Consider the following 21,054-nt stretch of genomic DNA (forward strand, 5'->3'; position numbering starts at 1 on the left):
TCCGGGGTCTATTTTGCTGTTTGTTTTGAATTTTGATGCCCTAGGAGCATTCTGTTTGAGATCGGTAAGGAAGGGTTTTTGGAGCACCGAACTTTAGCTTTCTCTAAGCTGCCATCCTGACCTGAAGTCCTGGAAGTCCAGATGTTATAAGGAATTTAATGCCAAATATAAAAATCATAAGAACTTTGGCAGATATAATTTCTGCACTCCCTAATTTCAATGAGGGTGCACATGAGTTTACTTAAAGAGAATGAGAATTCCAATTGAACAAGAACTTGGGTTGGGATCTGCAGATACATTTAATTAATTATGGAGAAGATTTCATAAAAAATAGTTATAATCTTAAAGAATGAGGTGTTTCAGAGACTCAATGTGGTATTTGATTATGTAAACATTAACTGGCAGTAACAAGTTCAACTACCAATTCACTAGGTTTGTTTGGAATATGGAAAGAGTACATATTTCCTTTAAAATAGTAACAATCCCATTGGTGATGATATAGAGATATTCTCAAGCCTCGTCTCATTTTGGACTATTTCATTTTAAAAAGAAAAAAATCTAGTTGTCTGATTATGCTCTGGCAGAAGTGAAGGACATGTAGGAAATTGAGAGCAGGCTGGAATATTGCTGGCTATAAAGTCTGATGTATCTCTATTATAATTCTTAATTGTGGTCCCTACAGATTTTACATTTTATTGTTTGGTTTTGTCCAATTCTTTAACTGATTAGATTGCTTATTTAAAACTTGTACATTTTTTGAAACTTCTTTTAAAATCAAATCACTCAGTAGATGGAAACTCACATACATAAAGTCAGAGAAACTTTTAACAATTCTAAGTTTAAACAGACACTCATAGACCACTCAGAATTGGAGGTATAAAGTTATCTTATTCCTGCACAATCAGCCCCTTTGAAATTAAACACACACAGACAAACACACTAAATGTTGGAACTCTTGTTGTAAGCTCTAGGAAATCAAGATAATTTGTGATTCTGCTAAGAACTCTAAAATTGGTGAAGGAATTAATCTTATCAACTTGTAAAAATAGTGGTGATTGAATGAACCTCAACCCCCAAACCCAAACAAAATCTCAAACCCACAAAAAAAATCCAAGCTGGTTATAAGATAACTGTCAAGCCCAACAAAATTCTGAAGAATAACATATAACAACTAAAATGTATTAAGAGAAAAAGCAGCAAGTATCTATAAAACTTGTCTTGAGCCAAATTACAGCTAAGGTTGTTCACCAGTCTCAGAAGGAGAGATTTTAAATGAGTTGATTTCCTTTACTAGTGTCTCTTGAGTTGGGGTTTTCCTGGGATGTCCCCAGGAGATTATCCTGAAGGAGCTCAGGTACCAGGAATCTCAGTCCAAATTACAGTCCATCTGAGGTGGCCCTTTATAAAAGAAAAATAAATACTGGAAAGTGGTTATCTCAGTCTAACTGACATTTATTGATAGATAAGTGATCATAACACCAAGGAATAGACACACCCAGCATTATATTTAATACCCAGAGCTGATGAAGTGAAAAGTACATATATATAGTCAGCACAAGAGTCATATTACACAATCACAAGGATCAGCTCATTGTTTCTTCTCAATGGGCAAACCAGAATTTCATCTGCTAGAAGATTTTTTTCAAGAAAGTAAAGTGTTCTAATACTCTAGGCAATTACATAATCTGCATTCCATATGTGGTAACAGCCAACATCACTGTAGTTTCAAAGCCAAATCAGAGGTCATGAATCTCTTAGATCATGTGGACACGATCCATGATGTTGAAGGCACACAAAATTCCCATTGGCAAGGATTTTTTGTCAAGGCCTTCCAGAGTATTTTTCCTTTTTATTTTATTCACACAATGAGTATTAATTTCAGATTCTCATATATGATTATTGAATCAATGATTGAAATGTTTGCTTTCTATTACTATTATAATCTATTCTTATAATACTGATTATCTAATAGTATTACATGCAGAGTGTACAACTCTATGAAAGCAATAAATATACAATTTTACAATAAACAATGACTATATTTACTTATAGATAATATATGTAAACAATGAATATAATCTGATTAAAGTTTCTTAATTGGGTTTTCTTTTAGGTGATTTTATCAAAAAAGTAGGGATAATATGTAATGACAACCGTGAAAGTTGATTTCAGGCTAAGAAAGTCTTCGTCTTATATCCATGATTGAGTTTGGGCTAGAGAAGTTTTCCTCCTATGCAAGACTATGGGACCATGTGTTCCTCCCTGAATCATGACAGGAGTAGAATGTTCACTCTAAAAAGGCTGAAAGAAGGAATGGTTGATGCTTGAGCCAAAGAAGACATGAGATAAGTTAGAAAGGATAGATAACTTCACTCCAATATTTAACTGAGGAGTCCATTTTTTTTCCCTAACTGGAAATTTTCCAACATATACTTAATAATTGCTTAAGGAAACGTTGGAAAAATATTCTTGGTCAGGTACAGATTTAGAATTCCCTTCAAAATGTCACATTTAAAAATTCAGCATTTATTAATACCTGGTGTTTATAAAGCTCTGATGAAAATAAAAGATACACATGAGATACATTTGAGATACAAATAAAAAGATTGTGGGATTTCTAAAATTAGCATTTCTGTTATTCTTTTTTTTTAGATCACTTATGGCCCATTTGATCCTGTCCTGATTGATAAAGTACAGTATCCATATGTCTATCAGATGGGCAGCAAGGAATCTACTTTACACCTGGCAGTGGTCCAATTGATGCTATATTTTGGCTGGACTTGGATAGGACTTCTTTTTTCAGATAACCTGAGAGGGCAACAGTTCTTCCGTGATCTGGAAGAGGCAATGGTTATGCATAGTATGTGTCTAGCTTTTAAGGAAAAAGTTCCTGAAGAGTTTAACGAAGAAAATAGGGAAGATTATATAATATTTCCTAAAATCATAGGATCATCATCAAAAGTGATTTTTATCTATGGAAATACATATAGCCTTCTATCATTTTCTATATTTATGACTCAATATATACTATATGGGAAGATGTTGGTCACTACCATTTCCTGGGATATTTCTGCAGAGACTAATATTAAAACTATGAGCCATTTACATGGCACAATAATATTTTCTCAAGCCAAGAGAGAGATTCCTGGTTTCAGAGATTTCCTAAGAAGCATAAATTCCACTGTAAACTCTGAGGACATTTTCCTAAAGACTTTCTGGGAGATAGTGTTTCATTGTAGAATTTCTGAAGAAAGTCCTGTAAAAATGGTATATTCTTTGTGCCTGGAAGGTTTTTCCCTGGCAGATGTATCTACTCATGATTTGGACACCATCATAATGACATTGAGTTCTAATATTTACAATGAAGTGTATTTATTGGCTCATGCTATCCACCAAATGCTTCAGATGGAGATAAAAGAGACACTGGAACTTGGAGTCTATCCACTTCTTTCTTGGAAGGTATCTTTTCTCTTCTACCTTTGAACTTAGAACAGGTTGCTCACATCCTTCAGTGGCTAGATTTGTTGTATGAATGATGTAGCAATAACCTGATATTTCATGAATACTTCTTATTCCTTAATATTTTTCTGACCTCTTTTCACATGTGTTATATTCTGGGTAAAACAATGGGATTTTCTCAATAGGCATTTTCTACAATTCTTATATAATAATTATTGCAATATTGTTGGTATTCTTCCTCATACACATCCCTCAGGATATGAGTCTCTGTGGCAAGAGAGTTTCAATGAATCTAATTCAAATTAGGGTATTGATGCTGGTCTTGATTTCAATCTTGCAAATGCCATAATGATTCCATGGGATTTCTCATTGATCAATATTATTTTAACTTTTAACAACAGCTATATGGAAAACAAAGTATTTGATATTTGTACTTGGACACGTTTGCTGCAATACTGCAATTACTTGTTTTTGCTGGGTTTATGTATTGTCATGCAAAATATATTTCCATATTTTTCATTGTTGCAAATGAATATGCATAAAAAACCAAAACCACTAAGTAAATGCATCATATTAGCATCATGGTATTCCATCACCATCATATACCATCATTTGTTTAATCATTCCCAAGTTGATGGAAATCCCCTCAATTTTCAATTTTTGCTACCACAAAAAAAATCTGGTATAAACAATTTATATAATTAGGTCTTTTCAGCTTCCTTTTAGATCTCTTTGGTATCTAGAACTTCTAGTAGTATATTTGTTAGAAAGCATATGCACAGTTTTATAACCCTTTGAGGATAGTTCTAAACTTCCCTCTAGAAAGTTTGGATTGGCCCATACCTCCACCAACAGTGCATTAGCATCTCAATTTTGCCATATCCCTTCCAACATTTTACATTTGCATTTTCATTTGCATATTAGCCAATTTGATAGGTGTGAGGTGATATTTCAGAGTTTTAAAAGTTTGCAGTTCTCTAATTAAAAGTGACTTAGGAATTTTTTCATATGATTTTTGATAACTTTTATTTTTTCTTCTGAAAACTACTTGTTCATATTTTTTGACCATTTTCAATTGGAGAATTACTTATTCTTATTAATTTGACTTAGTTCCCTATATATTTCAGAAGTGAGATCTTTATCAGAGAAATTTGTTATAAAATTTTAACCAGGTTTGTTGTTTCTCTTCTAATGTTGGTTACATTATTTTTGTTTGTCAAAAAAAGCCCTTTTAAAATTTAATATTGTTAAAATTGTTCATTTTATATATTATAATGCTCTCTATCTTTTATTTGGTCATACATTCTAACCTTCTCCATAGATTTATAGATTTGATGGCTAAACTATTCTATGTTCCCCATTTTTTATGGTATCATCCTTTATGACTAAATCATCAGCCCATTTGAGGTGTAGGCTGTAAGATACTAGGTTATACCTCATTTCTACCATACTATTTTCCAGATTTTCAAGCAGTTTTTGTCAGATAGTGAGCTCTTATCTGCAAATAGTAGTTTGCTGGGGTTATTTACCTCTGTATATTTTTGTATCTAATGTATTGCATTGATCCATCATTCTAGTTCTTAGCTAGCCCATTGTTTTTGGAATTACAAATTTATAGTAGAGTTAGAGATTTTATGCTGCTAGGACCCTTTCCTTCACATTTTTTCCCCAATAGTTGCCTTGATATCCTTGATTTTTAATTCTTCCAGTTGAATTTTGTTACTGATTTTTTATTTCTATAAAATGTTTTAAAATATTTTCCAATAAAATATTTTTGGGAGTTTGATTGGCATGGCACTGAATTAATAAATTTAGATAGAATTGTTATTTTTATACTATTGACCTACTTGCAAATAATATTTTTATAGTTCTTTAGATCTGACCATTTGAGCGAAAAGTATTTTGTAATTGTGTTCATATAATTTCTGTGTTTTTCTTGGCAAGTCAATTCCAAAGTATTTTATATGGTCTAGAGTTATTTTAGTAGAATTGTTTTTATCTTGATGCTTGACATAGCTATCCATTTGCTTGATGCTTTTCTAGCCATTCATTTATGTGGGTTTATCTAGTATCCTGCAACATTGCTAAAGTTACTAATTATTTCAACTAGTTTTTTAGGTAATTCTCTAGTATTCTCTAAGTTTACCATTATATTATCAGCAAAGAGTGATAGTTTAGCTTCCTCACTGCCTACTTTAATTGCTTCAATTTCTCTTACTTTTTTTCCCCTAAAAGTAGCATTTCTAGCTTAATATTAAATAATAGTGGCAGTAGCGGTGATAATGAGCATCTTTCCTTCAATCCTGATCTTAATGGTAAGGCTTCTAATTTATTCCCATTGCAGATTATACTTTTCAGTTGGTTTTAGATAGATACTACTTATCATTTTTAGAAATTCCTTGGCTTTCTGTATTTTTAAAAGGAATGACTATTGTCAAAGTATTTTCTGCATTATTGAGATAGTCTTGTGATTTCTGTTATTTTTGTTATTGATATGACCTGATACTGATAGTTTTCCTCATATGAAACCAGCCCTGTATTCCTGGTATAAATCTTACCTGGTCAAAATGAAAAATTCTTGTGATATGTTATTATAGTCTCTTCACCAGTATTTAAGATTTTTTCTTTGGAACTTCCGGGTAATCATGGCTGCAATCTAGACGCCACACGCTTCCTCTCCTCGGCACCGAACGAAACAGACTACATCAAAGGAGCATAAAAATCACCTTTGGTGGAACAGGACACCCCAGTACTCCACAGAGGCGAAGGTACGTGGGGCTTGAACATTTCCACACTATAATAAGAAGGAGGGAAAGCTTGCACAGAAAAGTGAAAAAGTGAACTGAGCCGCCTTTCCCCCACCTCACCTCCCCCACCAAACCAGAGTGAGATACCTGAGCACTCACTGGGACAGCGAGTGAGTGGGGAACATCTCTGTCTGGGAGGGGGCACTCCAGGGTCCTTGGGATCTCGTGACTGCCAGGAAAAAAACATCTCAGGGAGGTTTCACTGGAGAACCCAGGGCTGAGCACGGGGGTCAGCGAAGCTGTACTTGGGGTGGCTGCGCTGAACATCTCCCCAGAGCTAAACACCAGGGGCGGACCATGCGCTGATTATCTGGGCGGAGCTGAACACCTGGGCAGTGTGGCTGTGATCAGGGACCCAGGGCTCTAAGAAACCTCGGAGGCTGGGAAGAACTAGTCTGAAGCAACCTAAATTCACAGAAAAACCGCCCATATAACCTAGACCCCAGAGCAAAAAGGAAAGGGGAATAAAACCATCAAAGGGATGGCTCACATGGCCCAAAATCAAGCCTCCAGGAAGAAAGGGAAAAAAGTGACTATTGAAAACTTTTATGGTGGAAGTACTCAAGGAAAAGAGGAGAATGAGGAGGAAACCCCCCAAAAAATCAGAACATGCCTCCCAAAATGGAAACTATCAACAAACTCTGGAAGATCTCAAACTGGAACTTATCCAAAAGATGGAAACCTGGAAATAAAAATGGGAGAAAGAGATCAGCAGTCTGACAGATAAGACTGCTCAATTGGAAAAAGAGCTCGAAGCATCCAATAGAAGGGCAGACAAAGCTGAAAAGCAAAACCAGTCCCTAACAACCAGAATCAAGCAACTCGAAGAAGGTGAGATGATAAAACAGCAAGAATCAATAAAGCAAACCCAAAAAATTAATGAATTAGAAGAAAACATAAAATATCTCACTGAGAAGGTCACTGATCTGGAAAACAGAGGGAGAAGAGAAAAACTCCGAATTATCGGTTTCCTAGAAAAACCAGAGATAAACAATAAACTCAATATTATTCTACAGGAGATTATAAAAGAAAATTGCCCGCACTTTCTGGAGCTAGGGGGCAAAATAGAAATAGAACGGATTCATAAATCACCCTCTATACTAAATCCCCAAAAGACAACCCTTAGGAATGTAATTGTCAAATTCAAGAGCTTCCAAGAAAAGGAGAAAATTCTACAAGAAGCCAAGAAGAGGAGCTTCAGATATAAGGGGGCTCCCATAAGGATCACACAGGACTTAGCGGCTAACACACTAAGAGACCGCAAAGCATGGAACACGATATTTAGAAAGGCAAGAGAGCTGGGTCTCCAACCAAGAATCAACTACCCAGCAAAACTGACTATATACTTCCAGGGGAAAGAATGGGCATTCAACAAAATAGAATATTTCCAAGCATTTGCTAAGAAAAGACCAGAGCTCTGTGGAAAGTTCGATATCCAAGCACAGAAAGCAAGAGAAACATAAAAAGGTAAATATGAAAGAAAGGGAAAAGGAGATAAATCTTATCTTTTTCTTTAAGTGAAACTCTCTTCTATAAGGACTACATTTACATCAAATTATATATATCAATATGTGGGGAAAATGTTTTGTGTAACTCTCATAAATTGAAGCATCATAAGAGTAGTTAGAAGAAACATGCATAGGGAAAGATTGGGGCATTAAGAAGATTTGGGGAAAGTTGGGGCAAAAAAAGGAAAAGGGAGGGGGGAACTGTCAATAATACTAAGATTTACTTCAAGAAATAGGGGGGGGCCTTAACAGAATAATCTTTCCCATATAAAGATACACATGGGAAGGGGAGGGGAAGAACTCTCATATGAGAAGGAGAGGAAGAGAGCGTGAAGTGGAATTACTTAAACCTTACTCTCAGTGAAATCAAATCTGAGAGGGAAGAACATCTAGATCCAGTGGGATCCTGAATTCTATCTTATCCATAAGGGCAAGAAAGAAAGGAAAATTAAGGAGGGGGAGGGGGAGGGATTAAAAAAAGGGAGGGAAGGAGAGGGGGGAAGGGAAGGGAGCATAAAAAGGGAGGGGCTAGAAAGGGAAACATCTCAAGGGAGGGGACTAGGGGGACTGACCTAAAGTAAATCACTGGTTCAAAAGGAGACAGCTAAAGAAGAAAGGTCAGAACAAGGGGAAGATATCAAAATGCCAGCAAATCCACAAATGATGATCATAACTTTGAACGTGAATGGGATGAACTCACTCATAAAACGTAGACAAATAGCAGATTGGATTAGAACCCAAAATCCTACTATATGTTGTCTTCAAGAAACACATATGAGGAGGGTTGACACTCACAAGGTTAGAATTAAAGGTTGGAGTAAGACCTTTTGGGCATCAACTGATAGAAAGAAGGCAGGAGTTACAATCATGATATCCGACAAAGCCAAAGCAAAAATAGACCTGATAAAAAGGGATAGGGAAGGTAAATATATATTCTGCTAAAAGGGAGTATAGACAATGAGTAAATATCACTAATCAACATGTATGCACCAAATGTTATAGCATCCAAATTTTTAATAGAGAAACTAGGAGAATTGAAGGAGGAAATAGACAGTAAAACCATATTAGTGGGAGACTTGAACCAACCACTATCAAATTTAGATAAATCAAACCAAAAAATAAACAAGAAAGAGGTAAAAGAGGTGAATGAAATCTTAGAAAAATTAGAATTAATAGACATATGGAGAAAAATAAATAGGGACAAAAAGGAATACACCTTCTTTTCAGCACCACATGGCACATTCACAAAAACAGATCATACACTAGGTCATAGAAACATGGCACTCAAATGCAGAAAAGCAGAAATAATAAATGTAGCCTTGTCAGATCTCAAGGCAATAAAAATATTGATCGACAATGGTACATGGAGAGCCAAATCAAAAATTAATTGGAAATTAAATAATATGATACTCCAAAATGAGATAGTTAGAGAAGAAATCATAGAAACAATTAATAATTTCATTGAAGAAAATGACAACGGCAAAACATCCTTTCAAACCTTATGGGATGCAGCCAAGGCAGTACTTAGAGGAAAATTCATATCCCTGAGTACATATATTAACAAATTAGGGAGGACAGAGATCAAGGAATTGGAAATGCAGATCAAAAAACTTGAGAACGAACAAATTAAAAACCCCCAGAAGAAAACCATACTAGAGATCCTAAAAATTAAGGGAGAAATTAATAAAATCGAAAGTGACAGAACTATTGAGCTAATAAAGAAGACTAGAAGCTGGTACTTTGAAAAAACAGACAAAATAGACAAAGTACTGGTTAATCTAATTAAAAAAAGGAAAGAAGAAAGGCAAATTAACAGCATCAAGGATGAAAAGGGGGATCTCACCTCCAATGAAGAGGAAATTAAGGCAATCATTAAAAACTACTTTGCCCAACTATATGGCAATGAATACACCAACCTAGGTGATATGGATGAATATTTACAAAAATATAAATTGCCTAGACTAACAGAAGAAGAAATAGTTTTCTTAAATAATCCCATATCAGAAATTGAAATCCAACAGGCCATCAAAGAACTTCCTAAGAAAAAATCCCCAGGGCCTGACGGATTCACCAGTGAATTCTATCAAACATTCAGAGAACAGTTAATCTCAATACTATACAAACTATTTGACATAATAAGCAAAGAGGGAGTTCTACCAAACTCCTTTTATGACACAAACATGGTACTAATTCCAAAGCCAGGCAGGCCAAAAACAGAGAAAGAAAACTATAGACCAATCTCCCTAATGAATATAGATGCAAAAATCTTAAATAGGATACTAGCAAAAAGACTCCAGCAAGTGATCAGAAGGGTCATCCACCATGATCAAGTAGGATTTATACCAGGGATGCAGGGCTGGTTCAACATTAGGAAAACTATCCACATAATTGACCACATCAATAAGCAAACCAACAAGAACCACATGATTATCTCAATAGATGCAGAAAAAGCCTTTGATAAAATACAACACCCATTCCTACTAAAAACACTAGAAAGCATATGAATAGAAGGGTCATTCCTAAAAATAATAAACAGTATATATCTAAAACCATCAGCTAATATCATCTGCAATGGGGATAAACTAAATCCATTCCCATTAAGATCAGGAGTGAGTGAAACAAGGATGCCCACTATCACCTCTATTATTTGACATTGTATTAGAAACACTAGCAGTAGCAATTAGAGAAGAAAAAGAAATTGAAGGCATTAAAATAGGCAAGGAGGAGACCAAATTATCACTCTTTGCAGATGACATGATGGTCTACTTAAAGAATCCTAGAGATTCAACCAAAAAGCTAATCGAAATAATCAACAACTTTAGCAAAGTTGCAGGATACAAAATAAACCCACATAAGTCATCAGCATTTCTATATAATTCCAACACAGCTCAGCAGCAAATAAATTCAAAATGGGTGAATGACTTGAACATAAAGAAGGAAACTATAAGAAAATTAGGTGAACACAGAATAGTATACATGTCAGACCTTTGGGAAGGGAAAGACTTCAAAACCAAGCAAGAATTAGAAAGAGTTACAAAATGCAAAATAAATAATCTGGATTACATCAAATTAAAAAGTTTTTGTACAAACAAAACCAATGTAACCAAAATCAGAAGGGTAGCAACAAATTGGGAAACAATCTTCATAAAAACCTCTGACAAAGGTTTAATTTCTCAAATTTATAAAGAACTAAATCAATTGTACAAAAAATCAAGCCATTTTCCAATTGACAAATGGGCAAGGGATATGAACAGGCAGTTCACAGCCAAAGAAATCAAAACTATTAATAAGCACATGAAAAATTGCTCTACATCCCTTATAATCAGAGAGATGCAAATCAAAACAACTCTGGGTATCACCTCACACCTAGCAGATTGGCTAACATGACAGCTATGGAAAGTAATGAATGCTGGAGGGGATGTGGCAAAGTGGGGACACGAATTCATTGCTGGTGGAGTTGTGAATCGATCCAACCATTCTGGAGGGCAATTTGGAACTATGCCCAAAGGGTGATAGAAGACTGTCTGCCCTTTGATCCAGCTATAGCACTGCTGGGTTTGTACCCCAAAGAGATAATAAGGAAAAAGACTTGTACAAGAATATTCATAGCTGCGCTCTTTGTGGTGGCCAAAAATTGGAAAACGAGGGGATGCCCGTCAATTGGGGAATGGCTGAACAAATTGTGGTATATGTTAGTGATGGAATACTATTGTGCTAAAAGGAATAATAAAGTGGAGGAATTCCATGGAGAATGGAACAACCTCCAGGAAGTGATGCAGAGCGAAAGGAGCAGAACCAAAAAAACATTGTACACAGAGACTGATACATTGTGGTACAATCGAAGGTGATGGACTTCTCCATTAGTATCAATGCAATCCCTGAACAATCTGCAGGGATCTAAAAAAAATACTACCCACAAGCAGAGGATAAACTGTGGGAGTAAAAACACCGATGAAAAGCAACTGCTTGACTACAGGGTTGGAGGGGATATGACTGAGGAGAGACTCTAAATGAACACTATAATGCAAATTCCAACAACAGGGAAATGGGTTCGAGACAAGAACACATGTGATAACCAGTGGAATCGTGCGTCGGCTATGGGAGAGGGAAAGGTGGTGGGAGGGGAGTAGGGGAGGAAAAGAAAATGATCTTTGTTTCCAGTGAATAATGTATGGAAATGACCAAATAAAATAATGTTTAAAATTTGAAAAAAAAAAGATTTTTTCTTTGATGTTAATTAAGGAAATCATTTAGAAAATTTTTTTCTGGGTTTTGTCTTCCTAGCTTAGGTATCAGCACCATGTCGGTGTCATAAAAATAATTCTTATGATATCTTGTCATTTGCCTATTTTGACAAATCATTTATTTAGTATTGGTGTTAAATGTTCTGTAAATGTTTGATAGAATTAATTTGAGAATCCATCTGGCCTTGAGGATATCTTCTTGTGGAGTTCTTTGATAACATTGTTCAATTTCTTTTTCTGAGATGAGATTGTTTAAGTATTACATTTCTTCTTTTGTCAATCTGGGCAATTTATGTTTTCATATTCATCCATTTCATCCAGATTGTCAGGTTTATAGTCAGATAATTGGGCAAAATTGTACTTAGTGATTATTTTAATTTCTTCTCCTTTGGTGTTGAACATATCCTTTTCATTTTTGATACTTGATATTTTATTTTCTTCTGTTCTTTTAAAAATCAAATTAACCAAATATATTTTATATGATTTTTATAACACCAACTCCTAGTTTTATTTATTAAGTCAATGGTTCTCTTAATTTTATTAATTTCTCCTTTGATTTTTTTGTATTTCAATTTTAACCTTAAGTAGGGATATTTAATTTATGTATTTTCTAGTTTTTCTAGTTGAATACCCAATTCATTGATCTGCTTTTCCTCGAATTTATTGATATAAGCACTCAGAGATATAAATTTTCCCCATTAAAAACTGTTTTGACTATATCCCATAAATTTTGATTATAATCTTTTCAATGTCATTCTCTTTAGTGAAAAAAAAATATATATAGTGTTTCTATAGCTTGTTCTTTGATTTACCCCTTTTTATAATTAGATTATTTAGCTTCTAATTAATTTTTATTTTAACTTTCCACAGACTTCTATTGGTGATCACTTTTATTGTATTATGTTAAGAAGGAGAGGAGATAATGGAGAGGAAGAGGGAATAGCAGTGAGAGAGAGTGAATGGATTGTTCTATTTATTCTTCTCCTCCTTTATTTCTGGGGGGAGAGAAAACAGGCTCTGTCCCCTTGAAAAAAGGAGTATGTCTCCAGAGAGATATTTTCTGGGAGATTGATGGGAGATGGCTAGAGTGGGATTGACTCAGTGAGATGAGAGGCTGCCTCCCTCAGAGGAGCCCAGGGCTCCTGAGGGCAAATTGGTCCTTAAGAGTCAAGATGACCTCTTATGCCTCTGCTTCCTCCAGAGACATTAAATGTCAGCCCTTTTCAGGGTCTTAGAAGTGGTCAAATGCCTAGGAAAGATGTCAGTTCCTTCGGTCAGACAATCTTGAATCACTGGGATCTGAAACTCAACCCTCTCTGGGGTAGAAGTGTGACCCCACCCCCAACCCCAAATCTTCAACCCCCTTAACTATTTTGTTTAAAAAGAGGCCCAAAACAAACTCCTAGATGTCAAATATTTTATTGAGGTTCAAGCAGGAGTGAGATGTCAGGGATGTCAGGCAGGAAAGTGAGTAAAAAGGGAAGCCCTATGGATTGTCCCCGCTAGCAAGTTGCCCCCCCCCTCAGAGTCTGAAGGTCACAAGATTCTCAGCCCTGGCCTCTCCCTTTTGCCAATTGCTTTCTTGCCCCTACTCTCAACTAGCACCCTGAAAGTATGAGTCCAAGGACATATAAGAGAGAGAGAGAAAGGGAGATAAATCTTAGGAAAAGGGTCTGTGGATGGCTTTGTTCAAAGTCCTAATCCACAATCCCACCTGAGGATTTTAGACTACTATAACTGAAAATCTTATTGGAGGTGTTCAGAGTTTCAGAAGGCATAGTAGATCTACAAAGAAATAGGCTTCTTCTCAACTTCAGGGAACCTACCTTTCTCCTCTACCTTCCGCAGCTGGAAGTGAGTTGCCAGCTGGATTTTCAAGCTTCTAATTGTTCCTGAGAATTCTCAGCTTTTCCTTTTCCCCTCTTCCACTCTCACTTCAGCTGGTCTCTTCAAGAGACTGATCTTTCCTCAATGCAGAATCTCTCTTCTCTTCTCTTACAATTATAATCTGAAGAGGATGCATCTGTTATTTTAGCTTTTCTGCATTTAATTGTGGAGTTTTGATACCTTTGTATATAGGCAATTTTTTGTTCAGATTCCCTGTATTGCTGAAAAGAAAGTATATTCCTTTTTTATCCCCATTCAAAACTTAAAAAGTAGAATAGGCCAAATGGGAAAAGAAGGTTCAAAGACTGGGAAAATGAGGAAATAGAAAAAAATTCTAAAAATAAAAAATTATTATGGAGACAAAAAAAAAACACAAAACAAGGCATAGACTCAGAAGGGGACATGTGACCATGAAAATGTGGGTTTAAATAAAAAATAAGTGGTTGCCATGGGAAAAATTACCAAATATGAAATACCCAAGTCAGCTGGGTTTTATGAAAATTTTAATTAATACAAATGAAGGAATTTGAGGAAAGAGAGAAAGACAGAGTAAGAGGAAATAGTAGGAGAAGGCCTATACCAGCTGGGGCCAGCCTAGGCCTAAGCTTTAAGAGAGACTAGTCAGTCTTTTATCATTCACAAAGAGGTTTGTCCCAAGCAAAACTCTAGTGTACAGAGAGACCCTCCAGATCAGCTCCTGAGCTCAACTAAGTTCAGTCACTGAGCCCAGCTCTCAGCTCCTGACCTCCTTTAAAAGAGAAGTATCTTACATTTTATTATTACATTTTCTTGAATGGAAATTATCCTTCTTATTTCTTTTCCTTTTTTCTTTTTTTGTCTTCATCTCATTTAAAAATTATTTTATTTTATTTCAGTTTTTGAAAATTTTATTTAGTCAATTTAGAACATTATTCTTTGATTACAAGAATCACATTATTTCCCTCCCTCTCCTCCCCCACCTTCCTTTAGCTGACATGCAATTACAATGGGTTTTACACGTGTCCTTGATCAGAACCTATTTCCATGTTGTTGATGTTTGCACTAGGATGATCATTTAGTCTACATCCCCAGTCATACCCCCCTCGACCTGTGTAATCAAGTAGTTGTTTTTCTTGAGTGATTCTGCTCCCACAATTTTTTCTCTGGATGTGGATGGTGTTCTTTCTCATAGATCCCTCCTCGCTGCTCAGGATCACTGCATTGCCACTAATGGAGAAGTCCATTATATTCAATTGTACCACAGTGTATCAGTCTCTGTGTACAATGTTCTCCTGGTTCTGCTCCTCTCACTCAGTCTCAATTCCTGGAGATCATTCCAGTTCACATGGAATTCCTCCAGTTTATTATTCCTTTGAGCACAAAAGTATTCCATCACCAACATATACCACAATTTGTTCAGCCATTCCTAAATTGAAAGACATCCCCTCATCTTCCAATTCTTTTCCACCACAAAGAGTGCAGCTATGAATATTCTTGTTCAAGTCTTTTTTTATTATTATCTCTTTGGGGTATAAACCCAGCAGTGCTATAGCTCGATCAAAGGCCAGACAGTTTTTAGCACCTTTTGGGCATAGTTCCAAACTGCCCTCCAGAATGTTTGGATCAATTCAAAACTCCACCAGCAGTCCAGTAATGTCCCTACTTTGCCACATTGCCTCCAGCATTCATAACTTTCCTTTTCTGTCATATTACCAAATCTGCTAGATATGAGGTGATACCTCAGAATTGTTTTGATTTGCATCTCTCTCTGATCATAAGAGATTTAGAACACTTTTCATGTGATTATTAATACTTTTGATTTCTTTATCTGAAAAATGTCTATTCATATCTCTTGCCCATTTATCAATTGGAGAATGGCTTGATTTTTGTCCAATTGATTTAACACTTTATAGAATTGCATAATTAGACCTTTGTCAGAGGTTTTTGTTATGAAGATTGTTTCCTAATTTGTTGCTTCCCTTCTAATTTTGGTTGCATTGGTTTTGTTTGTACAAAACCTTTTTAATTTAATGTAATCAAAATTATTAATTTTACATTTTGTGATTTTTTCTAACTCTTGCTTGGTCTTAAAATCTTTCCTTTCCCAAAGATCTGACATGTATATTATTATGGTTTTTTCTATTTCAGTAAAAAAGGATTTTGGTAGTTCAATGGATATGGTACTAAATAAGTAAATTAAATTTGGCAGGATTGTCATTTTTATTATGTTAGTTTGTCCTATCCATGAGCAGTCGATGTGTTTCCAATTGTTTAGATATAGTTTTAATTGTATGGAGAGTGTTTTGTAGTTGTGTTCATATAGTTCCTGTGTTTGTCTTGGCAGATAGATTCTTAAGTATTTTAAATGGAATTTCTTTTTCTAATTCTTGCTGCTGAGATGTGTTGGAAATATGTAGAAAAGCTTTTGACATATGTGGGTTCATTTTGTATCCTGCAACTTTTCTAAAGTTGTTGATTATTTTGACTAGCTTTTTAGTTGATTCTCTTGGACTCTTTTAGTAGACTATTATGACATTTTGAAAGAGTGATAGTTTGGTCTCCTCACTGCCAATTTTAATACCATCAATTGCTTTTCCTTCCCTAATTGCTACTACTAGTGTTTCTAGTACAAGTTTAAATAATAGAGGTGATAATGGGCTTCCTTGTTTCACTCCTGATCTTATTGGGAAGGCTTCTAATTTATCCCCATTGTAGATGATGTTCGCTGATGGTTTTAGATATATACTGTTTATTATCTTTAGGACAGGCCCTTCTATTTCTATGCTTTCTAGTGTTTTTCAATAGGAATGAGTGTTATATTTTGTCAAAGGCTTTTTCTGTATCTATTGATATAATCATGTGATTTTTCTTAGTTTGCTTGTTAATATGGTCAATTTTGTGGATGGTTTTCCTAATATTGAACCATCCTTGCATTCCAGGTATTAATCCTACCTGGTCATAATGAATAACTCTCGTGATCACTTGCTGGAGTCTTTTTGCTAGTATCCTATTTAAGATTTTTACATCTATATTCACTATATACATTCATGTTTTTGACCTTCCTGGCTTTGGAATCAGTACCATATTTGTGTCATAAAAGGAATTTGGTAGAACTCTGTCTTTGCTTATTTTGTCAAATAGTTTTTATGATTAGTTCTTTGAATATTTGATAGAATTTATTTGTGAATCCTTCTGGGTCTGGGGATTTTTTCTTAGGAAGTTGTTTGATTACTTATTTGATTTCTTTTTCTGATATGGGATTATTTAAGGATTCTATTTCTTCCTCTTAATCTAGGCAATTTATATTTTTGTAAATATTCATCCATATCACCTAGATTTCCCTATTTATAGCCATATAATTAGGCATAATAGTTTTTAATGATTGCTTTAATTTCCTTTTCATTAGAGGTGAGGCCTCCCTTTTCATTTTGAATACTGTCAATTTGTTTTTCTTCTCTCCTTTTAAAAATTAGATTGACCAATACTTATTCTATTCTATTTGTTTTTTTTAAGTACCAGCTTCTAGTCTTATTTATTAAATCAATAGTTCGTTGACTTTCAATTTTATTAATTTGTCCTTTGATTTTTAGGATCTCTAATTTAGTTTCCATCTGAGAAATTTTAATTTGTTCTCTTTCTTGTTTTTTAATTCTCATGCCCAATTCATTGACCTCTGCCCTTCCTAATTTATTAATATATTTACTCAAGGATATAAATTTCCCCCGAATGCTGCTTTGGCTGCATCCCATAGGTTTTGAAAGGATGTCTCATCTTTGTCATTTTCTTCAATGAAATTATTGTTTCTATGGTTTGTTCTTTAACTGATTTTGGAGAACCATATTGTCTAATTTCCAATGAACTTTTGAGTTGTCTCTTCATGTATCATTACTAAATATCATTTTCATAGCAGTATGATCTGAGAAGGTTGCATTTATTATTTCTGCTCTTTTGCACTTATTTGCAATGATTTTATGCCCTAGCACATGGTCAATCTTTGTGAATGTACCATATGCTGTTGAAAAGCAGGTGTATTCCTTTTTGTCCCTATTTATTTTTCTCTATATATCTACTAACTCTAATTTTTCTAAGTTTTCATTCACTTCTCTTACCTCTTTCTTATTTATTTTTTTGTTTGATTCATCTAGTTCTGATAGAAGAAGGTTCTGATCTCCCACTAGTATAGTTTTTCTATCTATTGCATCCTTGAACTCCACTAGTTTCTCCTTTAGAAATTTGGATGCTATGCCATTTGGTGCATACATGTTACATACTGATATATCCTCATTGTCTATACTCCCTTTTATCAGAATGTAATCACCCTCTATATCTATTTTTACTTTACCATTGTCAGATATCATGATTGTGACTCCTGCCTTCTTTTTCTCAGTTGATGCCCAGTATATGTGGTTCCATCCTCTTACTTTTACCCTATGAGTGTCTACCTTTTTCATGTAGGTTTCTTGTAGACAACATATGGTAGGGTTTTGGTTTCTAATCCACTCTGCTATTTTCTTGTGCTTTATGGATGAGTTCATTTCATTCACATTCAGAATTATGATTACCAGCTGTGTATTTCCCAACATTTTGATTTCTAATCCTAGTCTTACTCTTCCTCCTTTCACTATTTACTTCTACACCAGTGTTCAGTTTTTAGTCAGTCCTCCTAATTCCCACCCTTATTTTACTTCCCTTTTCCACACCCTCCCTTATTATCCTCTTCTTATTTTCTTTACAGTCTTTTTAGACTACTCCGACCCTCTCCCTCCCTTGTATTGCTTCCCTCCCCACCAGTCCATTTGTTACCTGTCTACTTCCCTATGTAAGAGTTAAGATTTTGGGAAACTGAGGCAGGTAGAAATTAGTTTCTTTCTGCAAGGAGTATTATATGTTTATGAGGTTTATGAAAGGTTAAGGATTAAAGAAAATACAGAATAAGAAAGCACATGTCTAGGCCAAAGAGGCCTTGACAAGATAACCTCACATCATGAAAGAGACGCGTCTGCTCTAAAATGAAAGTCGAAAAAGAGGCCAAGCCTATTCACAACCAGGTTTAAATACCCCATCTCGCTCTCGGCCCAGGTGAGAATTCAGTGATATTAGAAGGCATTCTGGGGGAAGTGGAGCAAGGATTTCTGGTGATTGAAGTCCTGGATTCGAGTCTATTTTTACACTTATCGGGCGCAAATTAATTCTCTGCCCCAGTGTATTTGATTCTTCTTCCCTCTCCAAGTCAATTTCAATGTACGTTAGAATTGAGTATTTCCTATCTCCAACCTCTTTACCCTTCCAGTGTATTGATGTTCTCCCCCACCCCTTGGCATACACTTCTTTGTGACATCTAAATCACCCCACTTTGTTTCTTTTCCCATTTTTCTTAGTATTAACCTCTTTAAAAAACAAACAAACTCTAGTTTTATATATATGCATATAAATATATTTATGCATACATATGTCTATATACATATTTATGTCTTGGCACTTCATCCTATATAGTTTGTCAATGTTCCCTCAAAGTATAATTCTTCTACCTACACAGGTGATAATAATAATTTTAAGAGTTACTAATATCCTCTCTTCATGTAGGGATACATATCATTTTAACTTATTGGGTCCTTTAAAAAAGGTTTTTTTTTGTTTTGTTTTTTCCCCCCTTTCTTAATTACCTTTTGATGATTCTCTTGACTTCTGAATTTGGGCACCAAATTTTCTATTCAGGTCTGGTCTTATCTTTAGGAATGCTTGGAATTCTTCTATGTTACTAAATGACCATACTTCCCTCTGCAAAAATATAGTCAGTTTTACTGAGAGTTGATTTTTGGTAGTATACCTAGTTCCCTTGCTTTCCAGAATATCATATTCCATGTCTTTTGGTCCTTCAGTGTAAATGCAGCCAGATCCTCAGTTATTCTCACTGTAATTCCATGGTATCTGAATGACTTCTTCTTAGCAGCTAGTAATATTTTTACTTGGTCTGGTAGTTCTTGAATTTGGCTACACCATTCCTGCATGTTGTCAGTTGGGGATTAAGTACAGGAGGTGATTTGTGGATTCTTTCAATCTGCACTTTTCCTCTTGTTCTACAATGTTGGGGCATTTTTCTTGGATGATTTCCTGTAGGGTGATGTCCAGGCTTTTTATATTGTCATGGTCTTCCGGTAGACCAATGATTCTTAAGTTGTCTCTCCTGGAACTATTTTTTAAAATCTTTTGTTTTGTGAATGTAATATTTCATATTTTCCTTAATTGTTTTCATTGTTTTGATTTTGTTTTATAGTTTCCTGCTGCTTTGTGAAGTCTCTTCCTTCTAATTGTTGTATTCTGGTTTTTAAAGACTGAATTTCAACCCTGGCTTTTTTGGTCATCCTTCTTTTTCTGGTCTGATTTTTTTTGAAGGTCATCTTTAATCTTCTTTGCCTCATCTTTCATCTCTTTTGCCTCATTTTCAAACAGATTAATTTTGACTTTCAAGACATTGTTTTCTCATTTTAGTTCAAATGCCTCTGTTTCCAGATGACTTATCTTGCTTTTTAAGTTCTTTTCCCAGTTGTCTTCAGCCTCTCTTAATTATGTTTTGAATTGTATTTTGAGTTCTTCCAAAGCCTGTGTCCAATTTGTTGGAGTTTCTGTATTTTTACTTGGTGTTCCTTGATCTTCCTCTGCTACATTTGTTCTTTGTTCATTGCCCAGATAGCAGATGTCAATTTTAATTTTTTTTTCTTTTTTCTGTTGTTAGATCTTATTTGCCCCTTCTTTCCCCCCTGTAGTTGCCTGCACTCTTGCTCTTCTCATCATGTGCTGGATCTGTGGGTTTGGGCTTTTCTGTCAAACTTCACCATTAAAGCTTAGTCAGCAGAGCTCTCAGAGTAGTCTGTGGGGGAGGGGTGTTGGGGCTTGACCTTCCCTGCCCTCTGAAGGCTTGATAAGATTAATCCCAGCAGAGTTGATCTTTCATATCTGGATGCTCCCCTAGGCTAAAACTTCAGGAAGGGAGGACAATATAGAGTGTCTCTGTTGTGAATAGGCTGGTTGCTCTGTGCTTCTCCCTGCTACTTTATTTAAAGCCCTGAGCCTGGCACAGCTTTGTCTACCAGGTACTCCCTCTAGATTAGTGCCATTGGCATCCCAGAGATTCCAGTCACTGCTGGGGGCTCAGTACTGTAGGAGTCCTGG

At 35.3% G+C, this 21,054-nt stretch overlaps 1 protein-coding gene across 2 annotated transcripts in view; it reads left to right on the forward strand.

The window, feature by feature from the left end:
• The window catches only part of VN2R650 (vomeronasal 2 receptor 650), a 103,962-nt gene that overhangs the window by 59,467 nt on the left and 23,441 nt on the right, over positions 1-21,054 (forward strand). For both annotated transcript variants that reach the window (NM_001102434.1, XM_016422773.2), the window contains 1 exon segment: positions 2,653-3,459. In NM_001102434.1, coding sequence (NP_001095904.1) covers positions 2,653-3,459 — 807 coding nt within the window.

Source organism: Monodelphis domestica, chromosome 6 (assembly GCF_027887165.1).
Source record: "Monodelphis domestica isolate mMonDom1 chromosome 6, mMonDom1.pri, whole genome shotgun sequence".
Lineage (NCBI taxonomy): Eukaryota > Metazoa > Chordata > Mammalia > Didelphimorphia > Didelphidae > Monodelphis > Monodelphis domestica.